The 25,215-nt window shown below is 42.3% G+C and overlaps 1 protein-coding gene across 2 annotated transcripts; it reads right to left on the bottom strand.

The window, feature by feature from the left end:
• Positions 1-631: 631 nt before the first annotated feature.
• Positions 632-16,594, bottom strand: b4galt7 (xylosylprotein beta 1,4-galactosyltransferase, polypeptide 7 (galactosyltransferase I)). 2 transcript variants are annotated; one of them, XM_034182294.1, is made up of 7 exons: positions 16,266-16,594; positions 16,144-16,232; positions 5,923-6,267; positions 4,854-5,079; positions 3,109-3,192; positions 2,747-2,851; positions 632-1,887 (listed from the first exon to the last, which is right to left on the bottom strand). In XM_034182294.1, exons 1-7 carry the CDS (start codon positions 16,272-16,274, stop codon positions 1,732-1,734), a joined length of 1,014 nt encoding a protein of 337 aa, XP_034038185.1. In that variant the 5' UTR covers positions 16,275-16,594; the 3' UTR covers positions 632-1,731. The 2 variants fall into 2 exon arrangements, with proteins under 2 accessions (XP_034038185.1, XP_034038186.1); XM_034182295.1 differs by having other exon boundaries at positions 16,144-16,594.
• Positions 16,595-25,215: the final 8,621 nt, after the last annotated feature.

Here is a 25,215-nt window from a genome sequence, read left to right as displayed (position 1 = left end):
CTGCTTTACATTTGGAATGTGGTGCATCGAGCCACATTTTCAAAAATAAACTACCTGGAACCTCCCCCAATACACCACCAAGAAATAGTTTAAATCAGACAGGTGTTATTTAGTTATGTGGAAACAAAAATCATGATGTGACCGCGGTGCCTGTATTATAAAACAAGACGTTCCAGATTTTTCAAAAGGAACCTTCCTTTAGACTTCCTCAGTGTACCACGAAGAAATAAGTTTCAATCAGACGAGATGTTCTTGAGTTACTCCACTTAAACTAGATTCATAGACAGGGTGAAAACATGATTCTTGCCCCCCCCACCACCAAACTTCATTTAGTGGAGACATAAAACAAACACAGCGACACAACAATCACACATTGTGTGACGGACACGGTAACATGTAAGTACAGACAGTGGTTGATTATTCACGGGGCACAAATTGTACTGTAGCTTTGTTCATTTTGTGAGCAGTGTGTAGCTCCGTGGATGCTGAACTCTGGCTTCCAGCAGAGTGATCAGCTGATGGAGGCTTGTCATTAAACTCTGATCATGTGACCACTCATGCTCCAAGCTACTTGACACACTCAGCAATTAATGTCTTATGTTATTTCCAATAATAACAACAACAAATCAAAGACCGTAAAAATAAAACTTTATATAAAAATCTTTTACTTTTAACATGGTCAGCAGGAAAATAAAAGAAGACATGAGATTGTGGTTCAGTGGGGTTTTTTGCCATATTTTCCAGAGAAATTGTCACAATTTTTTTAAACTGTATTTTTTGGAGTATAAGTGGCAGGTTTTTTTTGTTTGTTTTTTTTTTGTTTTTTTTTTTAAGTAGTTTGGAGGCCGTGTGACTTGTAGTCGGGAAAATACGGTATAAAAAAAAAATCCCCCGTGAAACATGTACTCCAGAAAATACAGTTAAAAAAAACCGAACCAAACCAACCAACAAACAAAACCTTTGATTTATTCTCTTGAAAACACACTAATCTTGAAGCAACAATGTCTGACTTTCAGTCTGTGTATTAATAAAATTATAAATTGAGACCTTTCACAATCAAAATTGCTGAATGATGAAGAACTGTCTTTGCTCATTTTGCACAAACCCAGAATACAAAATAATTATATATATATATATATATTAAAAACAGTATTAACTCCAGCAGGTACCAGAAAAAAACAAAAACGCCCTTTAACCAGCCGGGTCGATTTTACTTGTCTGTTTATTTTTGTTTGGCAGCGTAACAGTCTGTTTCCATGTGTTCTGCTGAAGAAAACTCATCTCAGGTCAGTTTAGTATAAAATCAACATGGATTAGTTCAGACATAAATAACCGTAACTTGGAGGCTCCCACCGGCTGGAAGAGCCGAACTTGTTTGTGAAACCAAGTTTTAACTGTTCTCTCATACCTGTGGCTGTCACTGAAGGAAAAGTCTGTGAAGTTTGATGACGTACCATCACGTTTATCTCAACAGGTTTCAGTCTCTGTTACATTCAGGATAAAGAAAAGAGGAAAAAACTGATTCGTCGACCACAGGTCAGTTTATGATCGAGTCTCTGCTGCAGCTGCCAGATGAGATTCTGATCAGTCTGGTGCTGGGTTTTGTTCTATTTGTGAACCAACCTCAGTCATGTCTGGATACAAACCAAATGGCAAAAAAGCTCTACAGCACCTGATGAACACTGAGGAAATGGTTGCAGCTCCACTGGGAACCGAACAGTCCAGCTCGGTCTAGGCAAGAAGGCACCACGGCGTCTCATTGAGGTCACACTCTAGTTTGGTGTTGATGACAGAGCAGGGAGCGCTGCTGATAGTCAGCTCCTGCCTGGACTCCACCTGATAACGAAGGTTGGTCAGACCCCCGTCCGGATCCACTTTGAACTGCTCCTGCAGTGAGAAAACGTCCATCACGCTTCAAGTCTGAACATTTTATCGAGTTCTCTGCACCAAACATCCATCCTCACTTTCACGGCATAAACTCAGGACTGACGCCCTTTGGAGTAATTTTGACCAAATATGGGCAAAGTGGTATCAAGTAACAGGGATTCACTGTGAAAGTCCATCTTACCCTGAACAGATATTCACACAAGGAATGTCTGTACCAAATTTCAGAAAAATTCATTGAATAGTTTTGGACAAAATCAGCAGTGATTTTTTTTTTTTTTAACTCTTCTTGGTGGCCATTAGAACAATTCAAGGTCAATGAAAACACTAATTCAATCAATCTTATTTGCAGACTTATGGTTCTTCAGTAATACATTAAGAAGTGTGCAAAATGCTATTTTGGCCTTGTTGGGGGGCCCTGAGGAGCCCTTAGAATGATTCAAGGACAATGATATTTTTTGTGCCTTTAGGCAGTTTAACAGTCTTTATGCAACATTAAACAAAAAGTTGTTACACAATTTTTTGCAATAAATAGAACCGTGTGAAAATGGCTCTCTTTTTTGTCTTTTTGGGGGTCACCCCACAGGGATTCAATCAGAAAATCCAACTTACTCTGACCAGACAGTCCCCGAAGGATTGTTTGTACCAAATTTCAGACATATTTTATTATGAAAGGCTTTTAAGAAAATTATCAAACAGCACAGTGTGTAAATCTTGATAGCATCAGGACTACGTACTTTGGTCCAAAGGAGTAAAAATCTGAATTCATTACTGTCTGGTATTATGACTCAAATCAGCAGTGGATGATTGGAAAATTTTCATTTTACTTAACATTTCCTAATCAGTAAAATATTAACGTCACCTGTTTCTGTGCTGCAACCCGCTTCTGGTCTCGCTTCCTCCAAGCTGGGTCATGGATGTGCAGGAAGGTTTTATAACCCGTCGTGATTCCACTCGGCCTGAACAGCTGTAAACACCGAAAATCACCAGGTAATATGCTCAAGAAAAATTAGCAGACTAACTTCCTGTATAACTGCGTCATTACATAACACAATGATCAACCCTGTCCCTATTGTGACATGACATGAAGTGTTGTTCAGATCTGAAGCTGCTTTAAAGGCCACTTCATTACAGCAATTTCAAGTTCACGGTATCTACGATGAGCAGTTAAAAAAAAAACAAAAACAAAAAAAAAAAACAGCAGGTGATTTCTGGAGGTTTTACCTGTAAATCAGCTTTTCTCAGGCGTCTGTAGAACTCATCGTCCTCTCTACCCCAACCCCAGAACCGATTCGACATTCCGTTACACTGCAGTTAAAAAACAAAAACAAACCTTTTTTTCCCCAGTTGCAAAACGGAGAGGCTGTCTGCAACGGTAACTATCAGACACACAGTTACTTCAGCTGAAGAAGAAAAAAATCGAAACAATGCAGCTCAAGTTAAAGTCCCACACCATCAGATCATCTATTACTAACCAGCATTAACCAAAAAATTATGCTAATACATTTACAAACCCACTACTACAAGCAGCAGGTTTGCTGTGTCCCACAGAAGCCTGTACTCATGGTTCTTGAAATGGAGCAATATCTCCACCTGGTGGAGATTTACCATTAATGCAGGTACAATAATCCAGTTAAGTGTGATGTAATGCATCATGTGATTTTCAACTTCCGGCTCCAAACAAAAAAGGTGCGCTGTCATTAACATTGAGAACTGCACTGAGACACTCTGATCAGGCTGCACTTAAACTGTTACACATACGGGTAGACAGCACCATTAACATCGCAACATAAAACTCTTTGTATATTGCGCCTAAAACTCTCCTGGATATATTAACTGGGTTTTTAGACATTGTTATTGCATTTGTTTTATGTAAAATGCCAGCTCAGGTCGTTGCTCCGTTATTTTCAATGGGAGTTGCTGTGAGCTGCGATCGCTTTCTGTTTCATGTTATTCGGGGGGGGGGGGGGGGGGAAGTGAAGTTTACACTTTAACGTCCTGTTTATTGTCCTTTACAACACTGTTTGCCGTCTTTGTTCCAGAGTAATATATACATGTCTGAAATTCGGTTTCCGCTTATTAAATTCCACGCAGGTTAAACGTGGCAGACATGGATCATTGGTAATATTTGTTTTAGCAAGTTTTCAAGTCACATGGATTCAGTCTCTTATTAACGTGATGAAAAGCATAAAAAATTACATTTTAGTAGTACAGTGGAACCATGATTTATGAGTTTAATTTGTTCCGTGACCAAGCTCGTAAGCCAATCTGCTCATATTTCAAACAATTTTCCCCCATTGAAAATAACAAATAATTTTTTTTTTATTGACAAACAGACATGTATATTTTACCTGTGCATAATAATAAAACTTTTATTTTATTTTATATAAGTGTTCTTACCCTAGAAACAGACAAATGCGTTTAATGGAGGCGGAGAAGGGAGGGACAGAGGTTTGCGCACACTGTAAACTCAAACTCAACTTAAACTGTAGATCCTTAAAAGGATCATACAGACGTAACTTTAATTGTAAAGTTGCAGGTCTTTGGACCTGGAAACAGATTTATCACGTGATGCATTACGTCAGAGCTTAACAACCGGATACAGGCCAATGTGTTCATGCCAAAAAAAATTTACTATTATACAGGTGGTTTACAGAAAGCTTTTTATTTGCTTTATCTAAAGTAATCAGGAGGTCTGATGAGGTCAGATAAACAACAAAATTGGCACCAGCAGGAGTGGTACCGCACCTAATTTCACTGGAGTCATCATCACCACCTGGTGGCCAATTAACAGCATTCCACAGATAAGATATTGTTTCTTGTGCGTTTTCGGTCTTCGAAAATTTATTCAAAAAGATGCAAGAATTTATTTAAACCCATCATTTCTCTGGAGGCAAGGACTTAAACATGATGACCAGCAGCGTGAAAAAATGTCATTAAAGAACCCGACAGCTCGTGATGAACCAGACCATGTGATAATGTTTTTTGGTGAGCAGCAGGATGCCTCCCACGTAGGTCTTATAGTGGTACAGCGGGTGCAGCTCAGGCGAGGCTACATGGAAAGGACCGTCCTCCGGGAAGCCGTAATCCAGAGCTTCATTTAGAGGCAGTAGGTCAACGTCGTGCATGGCCAAGTAGTCCGTGTCGTTACCGCTCTCCAGGTAGCCCACGTTTATCAGCGACGCTCTATTAAATCTGAGAAAAAACAACAGGAAAACAAAAGTAACCACATGGTCTGGCTGCTGTGACTGTAATCCCAATTTAAGTCTCATGTTTTTATGTCAAAACATGAGACTTAAATTGGGATTACAGTCTAGTTTGTTTCTTTTTAAAGGTTTTATTATTATATTCGAGCCTTATTCCTAAATGGAGTAAATGCCCCAATTCCCCCAATTCTACTCTCAACACCGCATAATGACTACATGAAAAAAGTAAGTTGCGCGCTGTATGCACATGACTGAGGAATGCACAACGCAGGTGGAAAGTCAACAGAATTTGCGTGAAAATCGATTGTTTTAACCAAGATTACACAGCAGATTTATTTTTTCCAAGTATATTTTTAAATATGGTTGGAAAAAATAAATATATAATATATAAACATTTCCTGTTATAGGCTAACCTATAACTTTTGCAAAATCCCTGTTTAGGCCTGTTAATTGTGATATATTCCCGTTCATTCCCTTGGAGAGTTGAAAATTCTCAGAATTTTGCAACCCTAACTAATTATTATATTGGTCCTGTTACCAGGGTTCATCCCCACCTACACTGTTCTACCTTTATTCCTCACCAATGCATCTGATTTCTTCTTTGTCTCTTGACCTTTCCTGCCTGCCGTACACACCACTGTGGTCCCACTCTTCCATCATTCCTACACACTGACCTCATTGGACTTAAACTTCCTCCTTGAATCGGTCACTAACGTGTCCTATTTTCATCGCCACACTTCATTCTATTCTGAGCTCCATCTGCTGTGCCGACATGCTTTCCGATTAAATTTTAACAACGTTCACGTAGCTGAAGTACAACTGATCTGCTGACCTGTAGTGATCCACTTGGTTGACGATGATGATTTTGTGGCGAATCTTCTTCTTGTTGAGGTACGTGTGCATGAAGGGAACGAACACCAGCAGCTCCTCAAAGCGCTCCCTGAAGGGGATGATGAGGGCTAGTTTGTGAGGACCCCAAGTGAGGTCGTCCACCGCGGACGCCACATTCTCAGCCGGGCATGGAGGCTGCTGCTGCTGGTGGTACATTCGCCCGCTGTCGCGCTGGGAACTGGACAAATCCCCAGAGCAGCTGAACTGAAGCCAGAGAAGAGAGACGAGCACGAGCACCAGACAGAGACCGAACAGTTTGTAGATGGTGCATCTTCCTGACAAGAACCTGCACAGAAGATTAAGTGAGGCGCTGCAAAAATTAAGAGTTTTCGTCTTCATCAAAACCAACTTTCAATAAAGACAAAAAAGGTTTATCATGCACAACCTGATGACTGTGTTACAAAAATGTGACTGAACCTAAAGGCAGTGTGTGAATGAATAAATACAGAAATGAATCTTTGCCTTACTTTGTGAAGACAGTAACTCAAAAGTATTACTTATACAACCCATCATTCTGGCAATGATATTTTTAGTTAATTTATATAGTGTTGTAGAGATTAATTTCTGCTTGAGTTTAAAGCCAGCAATATATATATATATATATATATATATATATATATATATATATATATATATATATATATATATATATATATATATATATATATATATATATATATATATATATATATATATATATATATATATATATATATATATATATTAAATGGTATTAGAAATTGGAAGCTCTTTTTCTAATTACATTTGCTAAGAATCGCCACAGCGGATATGCTAGATCCACATGCAAATTTGACAAGTTTTATGCCAGGAAAGAGAAAAAAAAAATAAAAATTAAAATGTCTAAGAACCCAACATTTTTCAATATGAGTGAAGTGCTGCGCAGCAGCATGAAGCTCGCTGTTATGGTAGAGGAAGGCACAATCCCTAAATGGCACAAAACAATCCAGAAATGGCACAAAAACTGTGCCCATAGGGGAAAGCTCCAAACTGGACAACACTGTCATAAAAAGCCGTAAAAAGCCACAAACCGATGGTAAACAAAGCCACTAGAGCTGAGTATCGTTTCAAATTTCAAGAATCGATCTGATTCAGATTCTTAAGATTCAATTAAATTCAATATTGATTTTGTTAATGTTATTAAAACCTTTTTTTAAGCCGTTACCTGAATGTCTAGTTATGCTATATATTATTATATTGACATGATGGCTATAAGAATGTTGGCGCAGACCAATCCCCCTCCAAGAATGATAGAGTAGTATCTTTATTTTACAAACAGGCTGAATGGCAGCCAAAAGAGGGCACCAGAGGTGTCTGGTTCATTGGTGCTGACACAGCTACATTTCTACAGGCTTCCATGTTTTGGCCTGATCCCTTGCTTCTTTGGGTTTAAAGTAAGGTTGTAACAAAGATTAAAAAAACAAACTGTGGCTTTATTTCATAAAATCTGGCCCTCAAAATGCAGGCAACAGTGTTTCAGAGAGTTATAAATTAAAACGTTTTCTGGGGCAAACGGTCCCGGTCTCCCTTACAGCGCTGGCAGTGCGACATGCTGCAGCAGAACTTCTCCCACAGCCGCACAGACCGGGTCTGCATGACCTGCTGCTTCGAAATCAGAACCAGCAGGTGCACAGTCAATGCAGAGAAATGATCATTTTCACAACCTCGGAAACAGTGGAACGGCTCAACTGCAACGTAATTTCTTTAGGGACACTGTTCCAATGCTGGCAAGAAGTGCATATATATATTTTATAATGTGTGAAATACCAAGTGTGGTACCAAAGTAATAATACTAAGTGTGGTATTATTACTGTTTTGTTTAGGAGTGTTTAATTTTCACTGTTGCTGCACTTTGTGTGAAATCATAGTCATATCGTATATCATATTGATATGACAATATTGCAATATGATAATCTGGCCATATTGTACAGCCCTACTGTCAACTAGCTGAAAACTTTGAATATAAATTTACATCTACATTAAAAAAATGCTTCAAGTGGCAGGGGGTAAAGAGGGCTGCAAGTAGGGGGGTCTTTGGGGTGGTGCTCCCCCAGAATGTGAAAGGTTTTAGACATGCTCCACCAAAGCATTTACTCAAAAAAAAAAAAAAAAAAAGTCTGAAGGACCTAAATGACTTGGTGAGATGCTGAAAAGCTTTGCTCATCATGTCCGCGACATATACATATTATCTGTTACATACTGTAAAATATACATACACAGCACTTTATTTTATATGTAGATCAGTCTGCTCACGCAGTACACACACACACACACACACACACACACACACACACACACACACACACACACACACACACACACACACACACACACACACACACACACACACACACACACACACACACACACACACACACACACACACACACACAGTGGTGGGCACAGTTCTGCTAATCCGCTAACCACTAGTTATCGAAGATAATGTTTTCATTATTGAATTCGCTTTTCAGATAACTTTGAAAACCATTATCGGACTAATTATCTTCTAATAAGTTTTGGTCTGATAATTTTAAGAGCACTAATGCATTTTTGCAGACTTGGTAAACAAAGCTGAATAGTTACAAACATTTATGAAATCTAAAATCAGTTGAGTACCTACCTGTTAAATGTTTTGTAGTAGATGCACAGTTCTAGCCTCTGTTAACAGAGAAGAGCTGGTTCTAAAAGAAACTGCTCTGGCAAACTGGTCACAGAAAAGAAAAAAGCTAATTTCTTTTGACCCCATACTGATACACTGGCAGTATCACCCAAGTCATCCAGAGGCATACAATTTTAATTTATGGTTAAAATTTAACCAAACCAATTTCAATTTAACCAATTTCGGACAAGTCATAAAGTGAGCAAGTTTTATAAAGCGAAAGTATCAGATATATGTTTTAGTTTTAAAGTAATGCACTAATTTTGAAGGTTTTAGTGTGGGCATGCTGTGCCCAATGCATTATGGGTATCTCAGTACATTCACAACAGACGAAATGCATTTGAGACGCTCTGATCAGGCTCCACACGGACAACAGCATTAAACTCTTTGTATACTGTGCCTAAAACGTTCGTGAATATATTCTCTGGTTTTATAGACATTGTTATTGTGTTTGTTTTATGTAAAAATGCCAGAAGAAGCTCAGGATGCTTCTCCACTATTTTCAAATGGAATCATTGCAATCGATTCCTGTTTGCTATTTAGTGTCCTGCTTATGTCAAACACGGTCTGTCGTCTTTGTTCCAGAGTAATATGTATAAGATGTCTGAAATTCAGTTTGCGTTTATTAAATTCCACGTATCTTAAACGTAGTAGACATGGATTATCTGGAATTTTGTTTTGGAAAGTTTTCACGGTCTACTGGCCATCTACTGGCCAGTAGTGTTCATGGCAGTATGTGCCCTAAAGCTGGGAAGACACTGTACGATATTTTCAATTGTTGTACTCGGCTCCAGCTCAAACTGTACGACAAAACCATATGGTGTACAAGTTCAGAGCACACGATTATGTTCTCACACTATACGGTCCGATGCTCTGATGCGATCAGACTGCTCACATTGTACGTTCAAAAACCACACGTCGGACTCGTGTTTCCACAAGGAAAACGTAAACAGAAGCTTTTTTTTTTTGAAAACCTTTATTTACATTTCTTATTTTTACAAAAACTCTCGATGGGAGACATCAAAGTTAAAAAAACAAAACAAAACAAAAAAAAAACAATACAAGTCTTTACACGAGTTGAAGAAAGGGGGGGAAAGAAACAGAAGCTGCTCTCCCAAAGAGATGATCACTGTTTATGCTCTCTCCAATTCCGCATCGGTGTTTGCACATACACAGTGTGAGAGGTTGGACGCTTGTAGCACTTCAGCAGCGGGATACCCTCAAGACGGCCGACCAGAACATCAAACAGGTTTGATTTTCATCCGACCATATGATTGCGGATCGGGAGGTGGTCGTGAGAGGTTAAACGCAGCTCGTTACTCCATGTATACTACACGATGCAGGACGCGCGATTAAGATGAAACTCGGCGCAATCCAAAAAAATTCTCGCACGAGTGAAAAATCAGCTGAAAAAGGGCCAAAACTCACACAGTGTAAGCCCATCTTAAGTACTGAGCGTCTGGGCACCAGTAGATCATGGCAGTGTTCTATTTATTTTGACACTGGTTATATCAGATGGTTATCTAATGAGAACTTGGATTTTTTTTTTTTTTGAAAATGCTTTTTTTTTTTTTTTTTTTTTACAAATAAAAAATTGGCATATTTTACAAAAGCACATTTATATGTGAACACCAACACACGACACACCTCACATTAATGTGTTGGTCTACATAGATTAAATGAGTCAACCAACCAGTGTTAGCGGAGGCACAGTTTACCCATAATCCCTTTGGCATCTGTCTGTGTTTGTTACAAAACTTCAGAATGAGTGCATTATTCAACATTAAAAGATATACATTATATTTTAACTTTGTACAAATGACAAAATTGACATTAATGGAGTTATTCTATCAGTATTAATTTTATTTATAAACCAAACCATAAGTCAGCACTGCTTTATTTTCCAAGACCTCCGCCTCACGGCAACACTGTTATCGAGTAGAGAGTTGAGCTTCGCTGCTCCTCTCAACTGTTTTGCTGCTGGAAGCCATGTAATAAACAGGAGCTTCCAGCAGTGGGAGGGTGCACAAAGACAGAAGTGCTGACTCGTTGTTTGGGCCTGTAGTCACCTTTGATGCTACCAGAAGCGATGTGGTGTTACAACTCAAAATAAGCTTGTTAGTAGTTGCAAGTGTACCGGAGACAATACTGGAAGTTATCGGTTATCAGTTAGCTGTAGCCTCTGATAAATTTTTGGGTGGTTTATTGGTTTAGCTTTATAGCTGATTATCTGTTATTGAAGCTTTTTGGTTAGCTGTGCCCACTGTACATATACGCACCCACACACGCATATATACAATGGAGTCAGCACTATATATATATATATATATATATATATATATATATATATATATATATATATATATGGGCTGCAGCTATCAAATATTTTTGAAATTGAGCATTCTATCAATTATTTTATTGATTAATCGGATAAAAAGTACTTTTGTGTTTTTAAACAATATCTCCCTATGCAATGGCACAATGCCGATATGCCATTATGTAGATTTTTAAGTACAGAGTGTTTTCTCTCTCTCTCTCGCTCTGTTTTCCGGTATTTATTTTTTTTGCATTATTAACAGTTTTGGAGTTTTGCCAAACAATAAGCTCAGGTGGTCTGTGAAATCTTCAGTTCTTTTTTTCCCTCTTATTGCACATTTCATTTGCACTTTTTATTACTGTGATTTATTCAGTGTTTAGTGTATATTTATATATGCCGTACAGAGAGAGTGGAGCTCAAAACAAAGTCGAATTCATTGTTTTCTGTGGATACTTGGCAAATAACAAAACCTTTGAAAAATGGCTATGGAGTTCAGCATTTCCACAACAGCTGCACTGATAAATTAACTGTACAGCCTGTTGGTAAAAACTTTTATCAAATCTGAAAATAGGCATTTTTTTGGAATAATTAAACATGATTCATGGAAAAGTGCGTGTCCTTTCACTTCATCTGTGGAAGTGGAGAGCAGCCAGTGGCCCAAACAGTGTTTTTTTTTTTTTTAAATGCAAACATACTGCTTCACTTTAAATGCATAATAAGTCCGTTTCAGACCATCCGCATGGACCCTTTCTCTTAAAAAGCTTTATTTTACTCAGTGCGTGGCTTTGTAAACTTGTAGCATCGCCTGCTGCATTGATTAGGGCTTACATTAGTTATGGGCATGCTCTATGGTCTCCTTCTCTGTGCTTTAAACAAAGCCTCAAGGCAAAGAATTTGCATTGAACATTTTTATTACTCGATTAATCGTTTCAGCCCTAATATGTGTGTGTGTGTGTCCCGCACAAAACATTACTTTGTGCCATCACCCTACGTAGTAGGTGTATATAATGCACAAATTTCTTATTCCTTTACTGGTAGTTTGCCTCTTATTTTTTTTTTAAATATAATTTTATCTTGATACAGAACAGTATCCTATCCAATCCTATCTACCTTTATTTGTACAGCACATTTTAAAAACAACAAGGTTACCAAAGTGCTGCACAAAAGATAAAATATAAAACATAAAATAAAGTTAAAATACAATAGAGTAAAAACATATAAAAACAAAAGGAAGACATCAGATAAGATAAAACAGTAAAAGATAAAAACAATAAAAACAGAGACAGAAGACCACACAACTCATGCAGTATTAAAAGCCATGGAATAAAAATAAGTTTTTAAATGAGATTTAAAAGTATCCAGGGCGGGGACCATTTTGATATGAGTGGGCAGCTCATTCCATAACCAGGGCTGTGAAATGAAAATTGTGAAATCCGAGGAAAATTTGAGGGGGGGGGGTTCAGCACCCCAGGAGCCGGGGTCTAGGCCACTGTGGGGCCCCAGAATTAAATGATACTTTTTCAGCATCTCCTTGAAGAACAAATCTTAAAATTAGTGGATATTTAAATGATCCTATATTCAACCTTTTATTTGACCCGTCAATGATGATGTTGAAATAACAGAATATGATGTGGAAGTAGGACCTGGAATGACTTTCCTTTTAATTGTAAACCAAATTATGCATTAACTCAGAACAATTAAACTACATGAAATTTATGAAGACTTCAAAAACCACACCTAAAGCTTGTAGAATATTTTGAAAATCATGGTAAAATATTAATAACATGCCTTATAGTAAAAAGTCAGTTATATTCTTGTGTAACTTCATGCAGCCTAAATCCATTCAAAGCCACAATGTCTTTTTACAATGAAAGAAAGTCTAGATTAGTGAAAAAAGTCACATAATCTTGTCTAAAATCCTGTTTGAACAGCAGAATGTTTATTTTCCAGGGAGAGAAAAATTCTTACCGTGTTTCCTGAGAACACAGTTCACTTTTCCCGTTTCTTTTATCTTTCAGGTGTGTTGATGAAGCCAGCGACGATTCCACGGATTCTTGTCCTTATAAGACTTTTTCAAACAGTCTTTCTCGCCATCTTCTCTCTGTGCGACGTCGGTCCATGACACAGACATGCTGCACAATTCTTCTTTTAAAACTTGAAAGCTCTAAAAGTCTGGGATGTCCACACGCTACGTTTAGCTGTGGCGTCGCACAGGAGCCACACAGCGTCGCCGCAGCAACCAACCAGTCCTGCTTTACAACAACTGTCATAACAGCTACGCTTTGAGTGGCATTTTTCCTTCGCGAAACTCTGCGGATCCGAGGAAACTGATTTGTATCTGTGACACACAGATCAGTGTCCGCGGACTTATAAAACTTACACAATGTCATAAAAAAAAGAACACGTTGCGATAAGCATTTTAAAAACTCAGTGATGTTCACGATTATTGTTGTTTGTGTGCCAAATAAATTAATTCATTCATTAAAGAGTACATCACTAACACCCCGCCCTGCCTCCCCATGATGAAATCCGCGGAATCTCGCGGATCCGCGGAGTTTTCACAGCCTTGCATAACTTAGGAGCCACCACTGAAGAAGCACGGTCCCCCCCTGGTCCTTTGTCTCAAGACGGAGCTGATCAATGGCTCTCAATGCTCTCATGGGGGCGTAGATATGTATAAGATCAGCAATATACTGAGGTGCCAGACCATTTAGTGACTTACAAACAAACAATAAAATCTTAAAATTTATTCTAAAATGGACAGGAAGCCAGTGGAGAGAGGCGAGAATGGGGGTGATGTAATCATGCTTACGAGTGCCTGTTAAAAGACGAGCAGCCGCGTTTTGGACTAACTGTAAGCGGCCAAGGGAGGCCTGGTTAATGCCAGTATACAGTGCATTGCATTTGTCCAAACAGGTCGAGATAAAAGCATGAACTGAACACTCAAAATCATCAAAAGATATGACAGATTTAATTTTAGATAAAAGCCTCAGATAATAAAAACTGGTTTTAACTACTGAGTTTATCAAGTTTAAAATCACTGTCCATTTTAACACCAAGGTTTGTGACAATGGGTTTTACATATGGGTGCAGGGAACCCAGTTCTATAGAGGAGACACCATAGGCTTGACTGGGTCCATACACCGTGACCTCGGTTTTTTCTTCATTTAAATTTAAAAATGAAAAGCCATCCATGCCTTGATGTCCTTTAGACACTCTAATAAGGGTATCAGGGACCTCTTGTCATTCATCTTAAGGGGCAGATAAATTTGGGAGTCATCTGCATAAAAATGGTTGGAGATGCCATGTTTTTTAAAAACTAAACCAAGAGGGACCATGTATAAAGAGAAAAGGATGGGCCCAAGAATAGAACCTTGGGGCCCACCCTTTTGTGGGCCCATCTCGTCTACTGCTCCCCGCAAGACAGGGGAGCAGTACACAAGATGAAATCACCAATCCTCACTGAAAAGCATCTCTAAGACAGATATGATCTGAACCACTCCAAGGCAGCATCCCTGATACCCACACAGTGCTCGAGATGAGAAATGAGAATTGTATGGTCGACCATATCAAAAGCAGCAGTGAGATCTAAAAGCATAAGAATAGCTGAGTCACCAGAGTCAGTAGTTAATAAAAGATTAAAAACCCTTAAAAGTGCATACTCAGTGCTTTAATGCTTTAAAGCCAGACTGAAAAATGTCAAGAATGTCACCTTCTTCCAAAAAAGACTGCAGCTGTACAAATACAGTTTTCTCCAAGATTTTAGAAATGAATGGAAGCTTTGAGATGGGCCTATAATTAGAAATAACTGAGGTGTCTAGATTTGGTTTCTTTAGCAGAGGTTCCACAACTGCTTCTTTAAAATATGCTGGGACAACACCGGAAGCAAGACTACTATTTATGATTTTTTTTTGGACATGAGGTCCAATGATCTCCAAGACCTCTTTCAAGAGGCGATGAGGAACAATGTCTGTGGGACAGGAGGAGGGTTTAAGTTGAGTGACAATTTTTGTTAGATATGAAAGCGACACAGGCTCAAACCGGTTTAAGACAACTGAGCGAGTGACAGGTATGAAAGGGTCAAAAGAAGGGAGTGAAATATGAGTTCTGATAGTTTCAACCTTATTAATAAAATAACAGAGAAAATCTTCACAGACTTGGGAAGAGGCTTCCAGACAGGTGGATTGGGGGGCATTTAAAATTAAATCCATAGTTTTAAAAAGAACATAAGGTTTATTAAAATTTGGGGAAATTATATCAGTAAAATAGGTTGTTTTTCTGCTTTGACAGTCCTCTGATATTTTCTCCAGCTTTCTTTGAGAATTTCATAAGACACAAGAAGCTTATTTTTTTTCCACCGGCGCTCAGCTCTCCTGCACTCACACCTGGCTGCATGGGTGGTATCATTCAGCCAAGGCTCAGATTTTTACAGGAGCGACAGAGTCGAGAGTGCTGGCACAGGTGGAAAGAAAGGCTGAAGTCAATTGCTCAGTGTCAAAGAGGACAGAAAGCCTAGTGTCAAACTGATTTTCAGCAAAAAATACAGAAAAAAAAACTTTGCAGCGATGGAGGGTTTCAACATGTGGCAGTGTCGCACAGGTGCACACGGTTTAAAACTATGACAGGGCAAATTAAAATAAAATAAAACAGGCACGTGGTCAGACTGCATCACATACCTGAACATTAAAAATAGACAGATCGTGTGATAAAACAAGGTCTAACGTGTGCCCATGTTCATGTGTGAATCCAGTAACATATTGTACAAGGTTAAAAGGATCAACCAGGTCTAAAAAGTCCTTAGCCGGTGGCCAAGAAGGGCAGCAGACACGCACATTAAGATCACCAACACATAAAATCCTGTCATAGTTTGTCATAACACCAGCCAAGAAATCGGAGAGCTCTTTTATAAAGTATCTGTTATATTTAGGTGGTCGGTAAAGCACCGCGCAGTAAAAACACATTTGTAAAGTTTGCTGAAAGTCAACATAAAGGGGGAAAAAACTTTCTAAGGAACAACAACAAACATGACAGAAGATAAGCCGTACTGAATTATCATGCTTCCGGATAATATTAAATATCTGTAATAAATAGTGAATTCTCACGTTTACATCGAGTTTACCGGTGAATGAGTAATGACATATCATAGAAAAATATAAAGTCTGTCTTACCTTTTGTCCTCTTTAATGTAAAGAACCGGTTTTCTTCTGGACGAATACATCATTTTTATTTTAATTATAAAAAATGTAAAAAGTATAAACAGACTCTAAAACAAAATAATGAATTGTATTTTAGAAATCATTTGTAACTATGAACACAGCGTTCTTCATGCTGATCTGTCGCAGTAACATACTAAAGTAACTTTTAAAGAAGGTCAAATTTAAAGTTTTGAATCCATGTTTGTGTCGGTGGAGTCCGTTAGCTTCGAGTGTTAGCATTATGCTGCGAGTACACGTCGCACAAAACGCCGCTGAGCTCATTCTCCCACAAAATCTACATGGTCCCTTGTTTGTCTCCACGAAACATCCGTCAACGTTTTAATCCTATGAAACACAAGAAAAAAAAAAAATCGGACATAGTACCCGACCGGTGACATTTTTACATCATTTTAACAGACTGTAACATTGGTGTCCGTCGGTGTGAAGCTGTCCGGCTCTGAAATAAATCCGGCCGGAAAGCACAGACAGGACAACAGAATTAAAGTTCCGGCCGAAATAAACGCTACGCAAAATAATAAATAAATAAAATATAATAAAAAATTGTGCTGGTTAAATACATTTTTAAAACCAATTACCCGAGATTATTGCGGAAGCGCATTTTACAGAAACTGGATTAAAATAGGCACCTATTGTGAGAAAAGATCTCGTAATTACGAGAACTTTTCTCGCAAGATCAGGGGTCTACTTTTTATCTAGTGATGCATGCCCTTCCGTAGATCATAAACATGTGGACATAAATGATTTGACAGGCTCAAAGCGTTTGCCGTTTGGTGTGCACGAGGTACCAACGCCAGACAGATGAGGGCAGAAGGATTAACCTTATAAATCCCTTCGGCTGCTCCAGTCTTGGTCGCCACAGCAAATCCGAGGTGGATCTTTATGTTGATTTGGCACAAGTTTTACGCTATACATATGACATAACTACACATTGCATGGAGAAATGTGGCAGGAGAGGGATTTGAACTAGGAACCTTTTGCACTGAAACCAAGTGCACTGACCACTTGGCCAACACCCCTACCTTAAAGTTTGTCAAATCCCCCGACAGTTGGGGGGAGGAGGAGTAACAAGAAGAGGACAGGAAGGAGAGGAGCAGTTGCAGTCAAACAGTAGTTCTGGTATTTATATTTACAGTTACATTTTGCAAATTGTCTCTTACTTCTGCTTCTGATAGTCTGTGTGCTGCTATCCAATGCTGCTGGAACCTCAATTTCCTTGAGTGAGTCTTCCCAAGGAATAAAAGTTGTATATAATCTAATCTGTGCAGCCAGTACACTCTGAGTCTGTCCAAAGCCAGGATAAATGAGTAGAATTGCATCAGGAAGGACGTCCTGTGTAAAACAAGCCACAATAACGATGCAGAGAACAAATTGATTTTCCATATCAGATCTATCAACAATGGCCAGTCCACCAGTGCCATTGCCCAACAGGGTACTGGTGGAACTTGGGTTACTGCTGGGCGAAGGAGAAAACGAAGAGGAGAACATGTACACAGACAGCAGGGAAGAGGAAAACTAGAAGGGTGGAAGGGAGAGTCAGGACTTTGAATGTTGGTAGTATGACTGGTAAAGGGAGAGGGCTGGCTGATATAATGGAGCAGAGAAAGGCAGACATGTTGTGTGCAAGTAAGAGCCCAAGTAGAAGGGAAGTAAGAGCAGGAGCATAGGCTCACTGTATGTGAGGGTAGTGCAGGCAGGACAAGGATAATGTGATAGCGGTGAGATGTGCAGTATGAATGACAGACTCATTCAAGGTTACATGAAGGATCAGCTCCAAATCCTTTCATGTCTGCAGTGGTGATGGACAGGTTGACAGGAGTGTAGTATGCCCCAAGGGAGTTGTCTCGGTCCATTATTATTTACTATTTTCACAAATGATTTACCATATATTTTTGATATAGTGATCTATGCAGATGATTCTACCATTTATGCATTAGCATACTCACACAATGATTTAGAAACTTTCTTAAACATGGAACTGCTTAAGGTAGTTGACTGGGTTACATCCAATAACCTAGTGTTAAATATAGCAAAGACTAATTGAATGATTTGTTGTGTGGGCCGCCAGAAGAGGAGGTACTGCTGGCCCACCACCAGAGGGCGGCAGCGCCCTCTCGTGCCTGAAGCCCGCACTTCAGGCAGGAGAGGGCGCTGCCGCCTCAGGAACAAGCCGTGATGCCAGCTGTCACCCATCATCCGTGACAGCTGTCACTAATCAACCAACCCACATCTGGAATAAAAGCAGGAAGACACCTCCACCACACTGCCGAGATATCATCTTCATCTAGAGGTAATATCCTCAGCCTTTGTGGTAATATTGAAAATCTGTTTATTGTGAGTGTTTGCAGGAGTACCGGTCCTTTTGTGGAGGCTGTGCAATACTGCACTCTTTTTCCTCTGAGGACGCGCTGCAAGTATTGAGTGAGAGGTGGAGATGGAATTCCCACCAGGATTGTTGCTGGGTGTTCACACACCCACACTTGACTGTCTTTGCTTTCTGCCAGCAGTACCAGATCCGACACGCTGAGACGGTGGCCACCTGGGGACTTCGGGATTTGGCGGCTCCAGTATTCCTCGGGTTCGGTGGTAGTGGAAATCGTGTGGTTCCGGTTCATTTCCAGACGGGCGTCTCTTATCGTCAAGCCTGCCCACACGACACCTTTATTGATTGACTTTTGCACATTCTGAAATCTGCTGTGTTTGGTTGTGTCATTCACAACAGTAAAGTGTTATAATTTGACTCCTTCCATTGTCTGTTCATTTACGCCCCCTGTTGTGGGTCCGTGTCACTACACTTTCCCAACAGGATATCTCGGCCAGCGTCATGGACTCAGAGGGGCGTCACCAGGCTGTTGAACAACCAGTGGGAGAGCAGGGAGCGCAGGCGTCTGCAGGAGGCGTGATTGGTGAGCTACAGCATATTCTCACCGCCTTTACGGCTTGGATGGATCAAATAGCCGAGCAAAACATCCTCCTGAACCGCAGGGTGGAGGCTCTCTCCGCGCAAGTGGCGGCGAGCGCTCAGGGCGCTGCTGCAGCTCCTCCTCCTGGCGATCCTGTGCTGGATATAAATGTTCCAGTGGTGGTTCAACAACCCCTCCCACCATCCCCTGAAGCATACATAAGCCCTCCTGAGCCGTACGGAGGTTGTGTGGAGACGTGCGCGGACTTTCTTATGCAGTGTTCGCTCGTCTTCGCACAACGTCCCGTCATGTACGCGTCAGATGCAAGCAAAATAGCTTATGTGATCACTCTGCTTCGGGGAGAGGCACGCGCTTGGGCTACAGCGCTTTGGGAGCAAAATTCACAGCTCCTTCACACGTACACTGGGTTTGTGAGGGAGTTCAGAACTGTGTTTGATCACCCTAACAGGGGAGAGACTGCTTCAACTATGCTGCTGTCAATGAGACAGGGACGCCGGAGCGCAGCCGCTTATGCAGTCGACTTCCGCATCGCGGCTGTGAGGTCCGGCTGGAATAACGCTGCGCTCCGCGCTGCCTTCGTAAACGGACTGTCGTCAGTCCTAAAGGAGCACCTAGTGGCCAAGGATGAACCGCGGGAATTAGATGGGCTTATTGATCTCGTTATACGGTTAGACAATCGGTTGGAGGAACGCCGTCGGGAACGAGACGAAGGACGTGGCCGGGCGCGCACCGTCCCTCTTCCTTCCGGGTCCGAGAAAGGTCCGCCCTTCCCACGCTCCCTGGCCTCTACGTCCCGTGGGGCGACAGCTCCCCCTGCTGACGAAGCTATGGACACGAGCAGGGCCACATTTAGACCACCTAATAGACAGAGGAGGTTTCCACACGGGGCGTGTTTTGTTTGCGGCTCAATGGAGCATCAATTGAGCAATTGCCCCGAACGGTTAAACACCAACACCCGCCCCTAGAAACTGGGCTTAGGGTGGGCCAAGAAATTCACGTGGGACACACACATATTGCCACACGGCTCCCAGTTACAATCCTTAGCGGGGATTTAACCCTTCAGGCCTCAGCACAGGGTCAGAAGGGAATATGCTAGGCAGCAGATGGGCCAGGGAGGTAGGGCTCCCTCTGGTGGCGCTACCTACACCATTGCAGGTGCGAGCACTAGATGGCACCCTACTCCCTTTACTCACACACAAGACACTACCAGTAACTCTGGTAGTGTCAGGGAATGAAAGGGAGGAGATTGAGTTTTTTGTGACTCCTTCTACCTCCCGTGTGATTCTGGGGTTCCCCTGGATGTTGAAACACAATCCCCGGATTGATTGGCCATCCGGGGTGGTGGTACAGTGGAGCGAGACCTGCCATCGGATGTGTTTGGTTTGATCCTCGGTTCCTCCCGGTTCCCAGGCTAAGGAGCAGGTCAAAGTTCCCCCCAATCTGTCGGCGGTTCCAGTTGAGTACCACGATCTTGCTGACGTTTTTAGCAAGGATCGGGCACTCACTCTTCCCCCGCATCGTCCGTACGATTATGCCATCGATTTGTTGCCAGGTGTGGAGTTCCCGTCCAGCAGGCTGTACAACCTCTCCCGACCTGAGCGCGAATCAATGGAGACCTACATCCGGGACTCCTTGGCTGCGGGGTTGATCTGTAACTCCACCTCTCCGATGGGAGCAGGTTTCTTTTTTGTGGGCAAAAAAGATGGCGGTCTTCGTCCATGCATTGATTACCGGGGGCTGAACGAGATCACGGTTCGCAACCAATACCCGTTGCCTTTATTAGATTCGGTGTTCACCCCCCTGCATGGAGCCAAAATCTTCACAAAGTTGGATCTTAGGAACGCATACCACCTAGTTCGGATCCGGAAGGGAGACGAATGGAAGACGGCATTTAACACTCCATTAGGTCATTTTGAGTACCTGGTCATGCTGTTCGGCCTCACTAACGCCCCCGCGATGTTCCAAGCTTTGGTTAATGACGTCTTGCGGGACTTCCTGCACCGATTCGTCTTCGTATACCTGGATGATATACTCATCTTTTCTCCGGACCCTGAGACCCATGTACGGCATGTACGTCAGGTCCTGCAGCGGTTGTTGGAGAACCGGCTGTTTGTGAAGGGCGAGAAGTGTGAGTTCCACCGCACTTCTTTGTCCTTCCTGGGGTTTATCATCTACTCCAACTCCGTCGCCCCGGATCCGGCCAAGGTCGCAGCGGTGAGAGACTGGCCCCAACCTACGAGCCGTAGGAAGCTGCAACAGTTCCTCGGCTTCGCAAATTTTTACAGGAGGTTCATTAAGGGGTATAGTCAGGTAGTTAGCCCCCTGACAGCCCTGACCTCACCAAAAGTTCCCTTCACTTGGTCAGATCGGTGCGAAGCCGTGTTTAGGGAGTTGAAACGCCGGTTCTCGACTGCACCGGTCTTGGTGCAGCCCGATCCTAGTCGCCAGTTTGTGGTTGAAGTGGACGCCTCTGACTCAGGGATAGGAGCCGTGCTATCCCAGAGCGGAGGAACCGATAAGGTTCTTCACCCGTGTGCCTATTTTTCCCGCAGGTTGACCCCAGCAGAGCGGAACTATGACGTGGGCAATCGAGAGCTCCTTGCGGTGAAAGAGGCTCTTGAGGAGTGGAGACACCTGCTGGAGGGAGCGTCAGTGCCTTTCACGGTTTTCACGGACCACCGGAACCTGGAGTATATCAGGACCGCCAAGCGACTGAACCCCAGGCAAGCCCGCTGGTCACTGTTTTTCGGCCGTTTTGACTTCCGGATCACCTACCGCCCCGGGACCAAGAACCAAAGATCGGATGCCCTGTCCCGGGTGCATGAACGGGAAGTCAAGACCGAGCTGTCGGATCCACCGGAACCCATTCTACCAGAGTCCACTATCGTGGCTACCCTGACCTGGGACGTGGAGAAGACCGTCCGGGAGGCCCTGGCATGGAGCCCGGATCCCGGAACAGGACCTAAAGACAGGTTGTACGTCCCGCCAGAGCTGCTGTTCTGGACTTCTGTCACGGGTCCAAGCTCTCCTGCCACCCAGGGGTGCGTAGGACCGTGGCAGTGGTTCGGCAGCGCTTCTGGTGGGCGTCCCTGGAGACTGATGTCCGGGCTTACATCCAGGCCTGCACCACCTGCACCAGGGGCAAGGCGGACCACCAGAAGGCACAGGGACTCCTACAGCCACTTCCTGTGCCTCACCGCCCCTGGTCCCACATCAGTCTGGATTTTGTCACGGGCCTCCCGCCGTCCCGGGGACACACAACCATCCTCACGATAGTGGACCAATTCTCCAAGGCGGCCCACTTTGTGGCCCTCCCGAAGCTCCCGTCGGCCCAGGAGACGGCGGATCTCCTGGTCCACCATGTCGTCCGGCTGCATGGGATACCAACAGACATCGTTTCGGATCGCGGTCCCCAGTTCTCCTCGCAGGTGTGGAGAAGTTTCTGCCGGGAACTGGGGGCCACCGTAAGCCTCTCGTCTGGGTATCACCCACAGACTAACGGACAGGTCGAACGGGCCAACCAGGAGTTGGAGCAAGCCCTTAGGTGCACGACCTCCGCGCACCCGACGGCTTGGAGTGAACATCTGGCCTGGATCGAGTACGCTCATAACAGCCAAGTGTCCTCTGCCACCGGCCTCTCCCCATTCGAGGTGTGTCTGGGGTACCAACCCCCTTTGTTTCCTTTGGTGGAGGGAGAGGTCGGTGTGCCCTCGGTCCAGGCCCACCTGCGGAGATGCCGTCGGGTGTGGCGCACCGCCCGTTCAGCCTTGTTGAGGGCCCGGACGAGGGCTAAAGCCCATGCAGACCGTCGACGGTCCCCGGCCCCCGCATACCAGCCCGGGCAGGAGGTATGGCTTTCCACTAAGGACATTCCACTGCAGGTCGAGTCCCCCAAGCTAAAAGGCCGCTTCATTGGACCCTTCCCCATCCTGAAGGTCCTCAGTCCTACCGCAGTGAGGCTCCAACTCCCCGCCTCACTGCGGATCCATCCGGTTTTCCATGTCTCCCGCATCAAGCCGCATCACACCTCACAAAGTCAGATTGAGATGGTTTGGACAAGTGCAGAGGAGGGACCCAGGGTATATAGGGAGAAGGACGCTCAGGATGGAGTCACCAAGCAGGAGAAGCGGGATGACAAAGACGAGGTTTATAGATGTGCTGAGGGAGGACATGCAGGTGGTTGGTGAGACAGAGGAAGACAGAGGACAGGGTGAGATGGAAACGATTGATCTGCTGTGGCACCCCCTAACGGGAGCAGCAGAATGAAGAAAAGAAATTGCTGTGTTCACTTTTTGTGGACTTCAACTTTGAGAGCAAAAGTACAGTAGTGTTCAGAATAATAGTAGTGCTATGTGACTAAAAAGATTAATCCAGGTTTTGAGTACCCCGAATCACCAGCCTTGGAGGATGTTCATTCAGTTTAATTTTGTAGAAAAAAAAGCAGATCACAGACATGACACAAAACTAAAGTCATTTCAAATGGCAACTTTCTGGCTTTAAGAAACACTATAAGAAATCAGGAAAAATAATTGTGGCAGTCAGTAACAGTTACTTTTTTAGACCAAGCAGAGGGAAAAAAAAATATGGACTCACTCAATTCTGAGGAATAAATTATGGAATCACACTGTAAATTTTCATCCCAAAAACTAACACCTGCATCAAATCAGATCTGCTCGTTAGTCTGCATCTAAAAAGGAGTGATCACACCATGTAAATGAACATGTAAATGTAAACAGTCATTGATGATATGGGGCTGCATGTCAGGTAAAGGCACTGGGGAGATGGCTGTCATTACATCATCAATAAATGCACAAGTTTACTTTGATATTTTTCCCATCAATTGAAAGGATGTTTGGGGATGATTAAATCATTTTTCAAGATGATATTGCATCTTGCCATAGAGCAAAAACTGTGAAAACATTCCTTGCAAAAAGACACATAGGGTCAATGTCATGGCCTGCAAATAGTCCAGATCTTAATCCAAGTGAAAATCTTTGGTGGAAGTTGAAGAAAATGGTCCATGACAAGGCTCCAACCTGCAAAGCTAATCTGGCAACAGCAATCAGAGAAAGTTGGAGCCAGATTGATGAAGAGTACTGTTTGTCACTCAAGTCCATGCCTCAGAGACTGCAAGCTGTTATAAAAGCCAGAGGTGGTGCAACAAAATACTAGTGATGTGTTGGAGCGTTCTTTTGTTTTTCATGATTCCTTAATTTTTTCCTCAGAATTGAGTGATTCTATATTTTTTTCCCTCTGCTTGGTCAAAAAAAGTAACTGTTACTGACTGCCACAATTTTTTTTCCTGATTTCTTATAGTGTTTCTTAAAGCCAGAAACTTGCCATTTGAAATGACTTTAGTTTTGTCATGTCTGTGATCTGCTTTTTTTCTACAAAATTAAACAACTGAATGAACATCCTCCGAGGCCGGTGATTCCATAATTTTTGCCAGGGGTGTATATTTCTTATTGTTACATGGGAAACAAGGTACCAGTAGATTCAGTAGATTCTCACAAATCCAACAAGACCAAGCATTCATGATATGCACACTCTTAAGGCTATGAAATTGGGCTATTATAGTAAAAAAAAGTAGAAAGGGGGTGTTCACAATAATAGTAGCATCTGCTGTTGACGCTACAAACTCAAACTTATGTTCAAACTGTTTTTTTAGCAATCCTGTGAATCACTAAACTAGTATTTAGTTGTATAACCACAGTTTTTCATGATTTCTTCACATCTGCGAGGCATTAATTTTGTTGGTTTGGAACCAAGATTTTACTCATTTACTAGTGTGCTTGGGGTCATTGTCTTGTTGAAACACCCATTTCAAGGGCATGTCCTCTTCAGCATAAGGCAACATGACCTCTTCAAGTATTCTGACATATCCAAACTGATCCATGATACCCGGTATGCGATATATAGGCCCAACACCATAGTAGGAGAAACATGTCCATATCATGATGCTTGCACCACCATGCTTCACTGTGAACTGTGGCTTGAATTCAGAGTTTGGGGGTCGTCTCACAAACTGTCTGCGGCCCTTGGACCCAAAAAGAACAATGTTACTCTCATCAGTCCACAAAATATTCCTCCATTTCTCTTTAGG

This window comes from Thalassophryne amazonica, chromosome 11 (assembly GCF_902500255.1).
Source record: "Thalassophryne amazonica chromosome 11, fThaAma1.1, whole genome shotgun sequence".
NCBI lineage: Eukaryota > Metazoa > Chordata > Actinopteri > Batrachoidiformes > Batrachoididae > Thalassophryne > Thalassophryne amazonica.
Note: the sequence above shows the minus strand (reverse complement) of the source record. Positions and strands in the feature narration are given on the sequence as shown.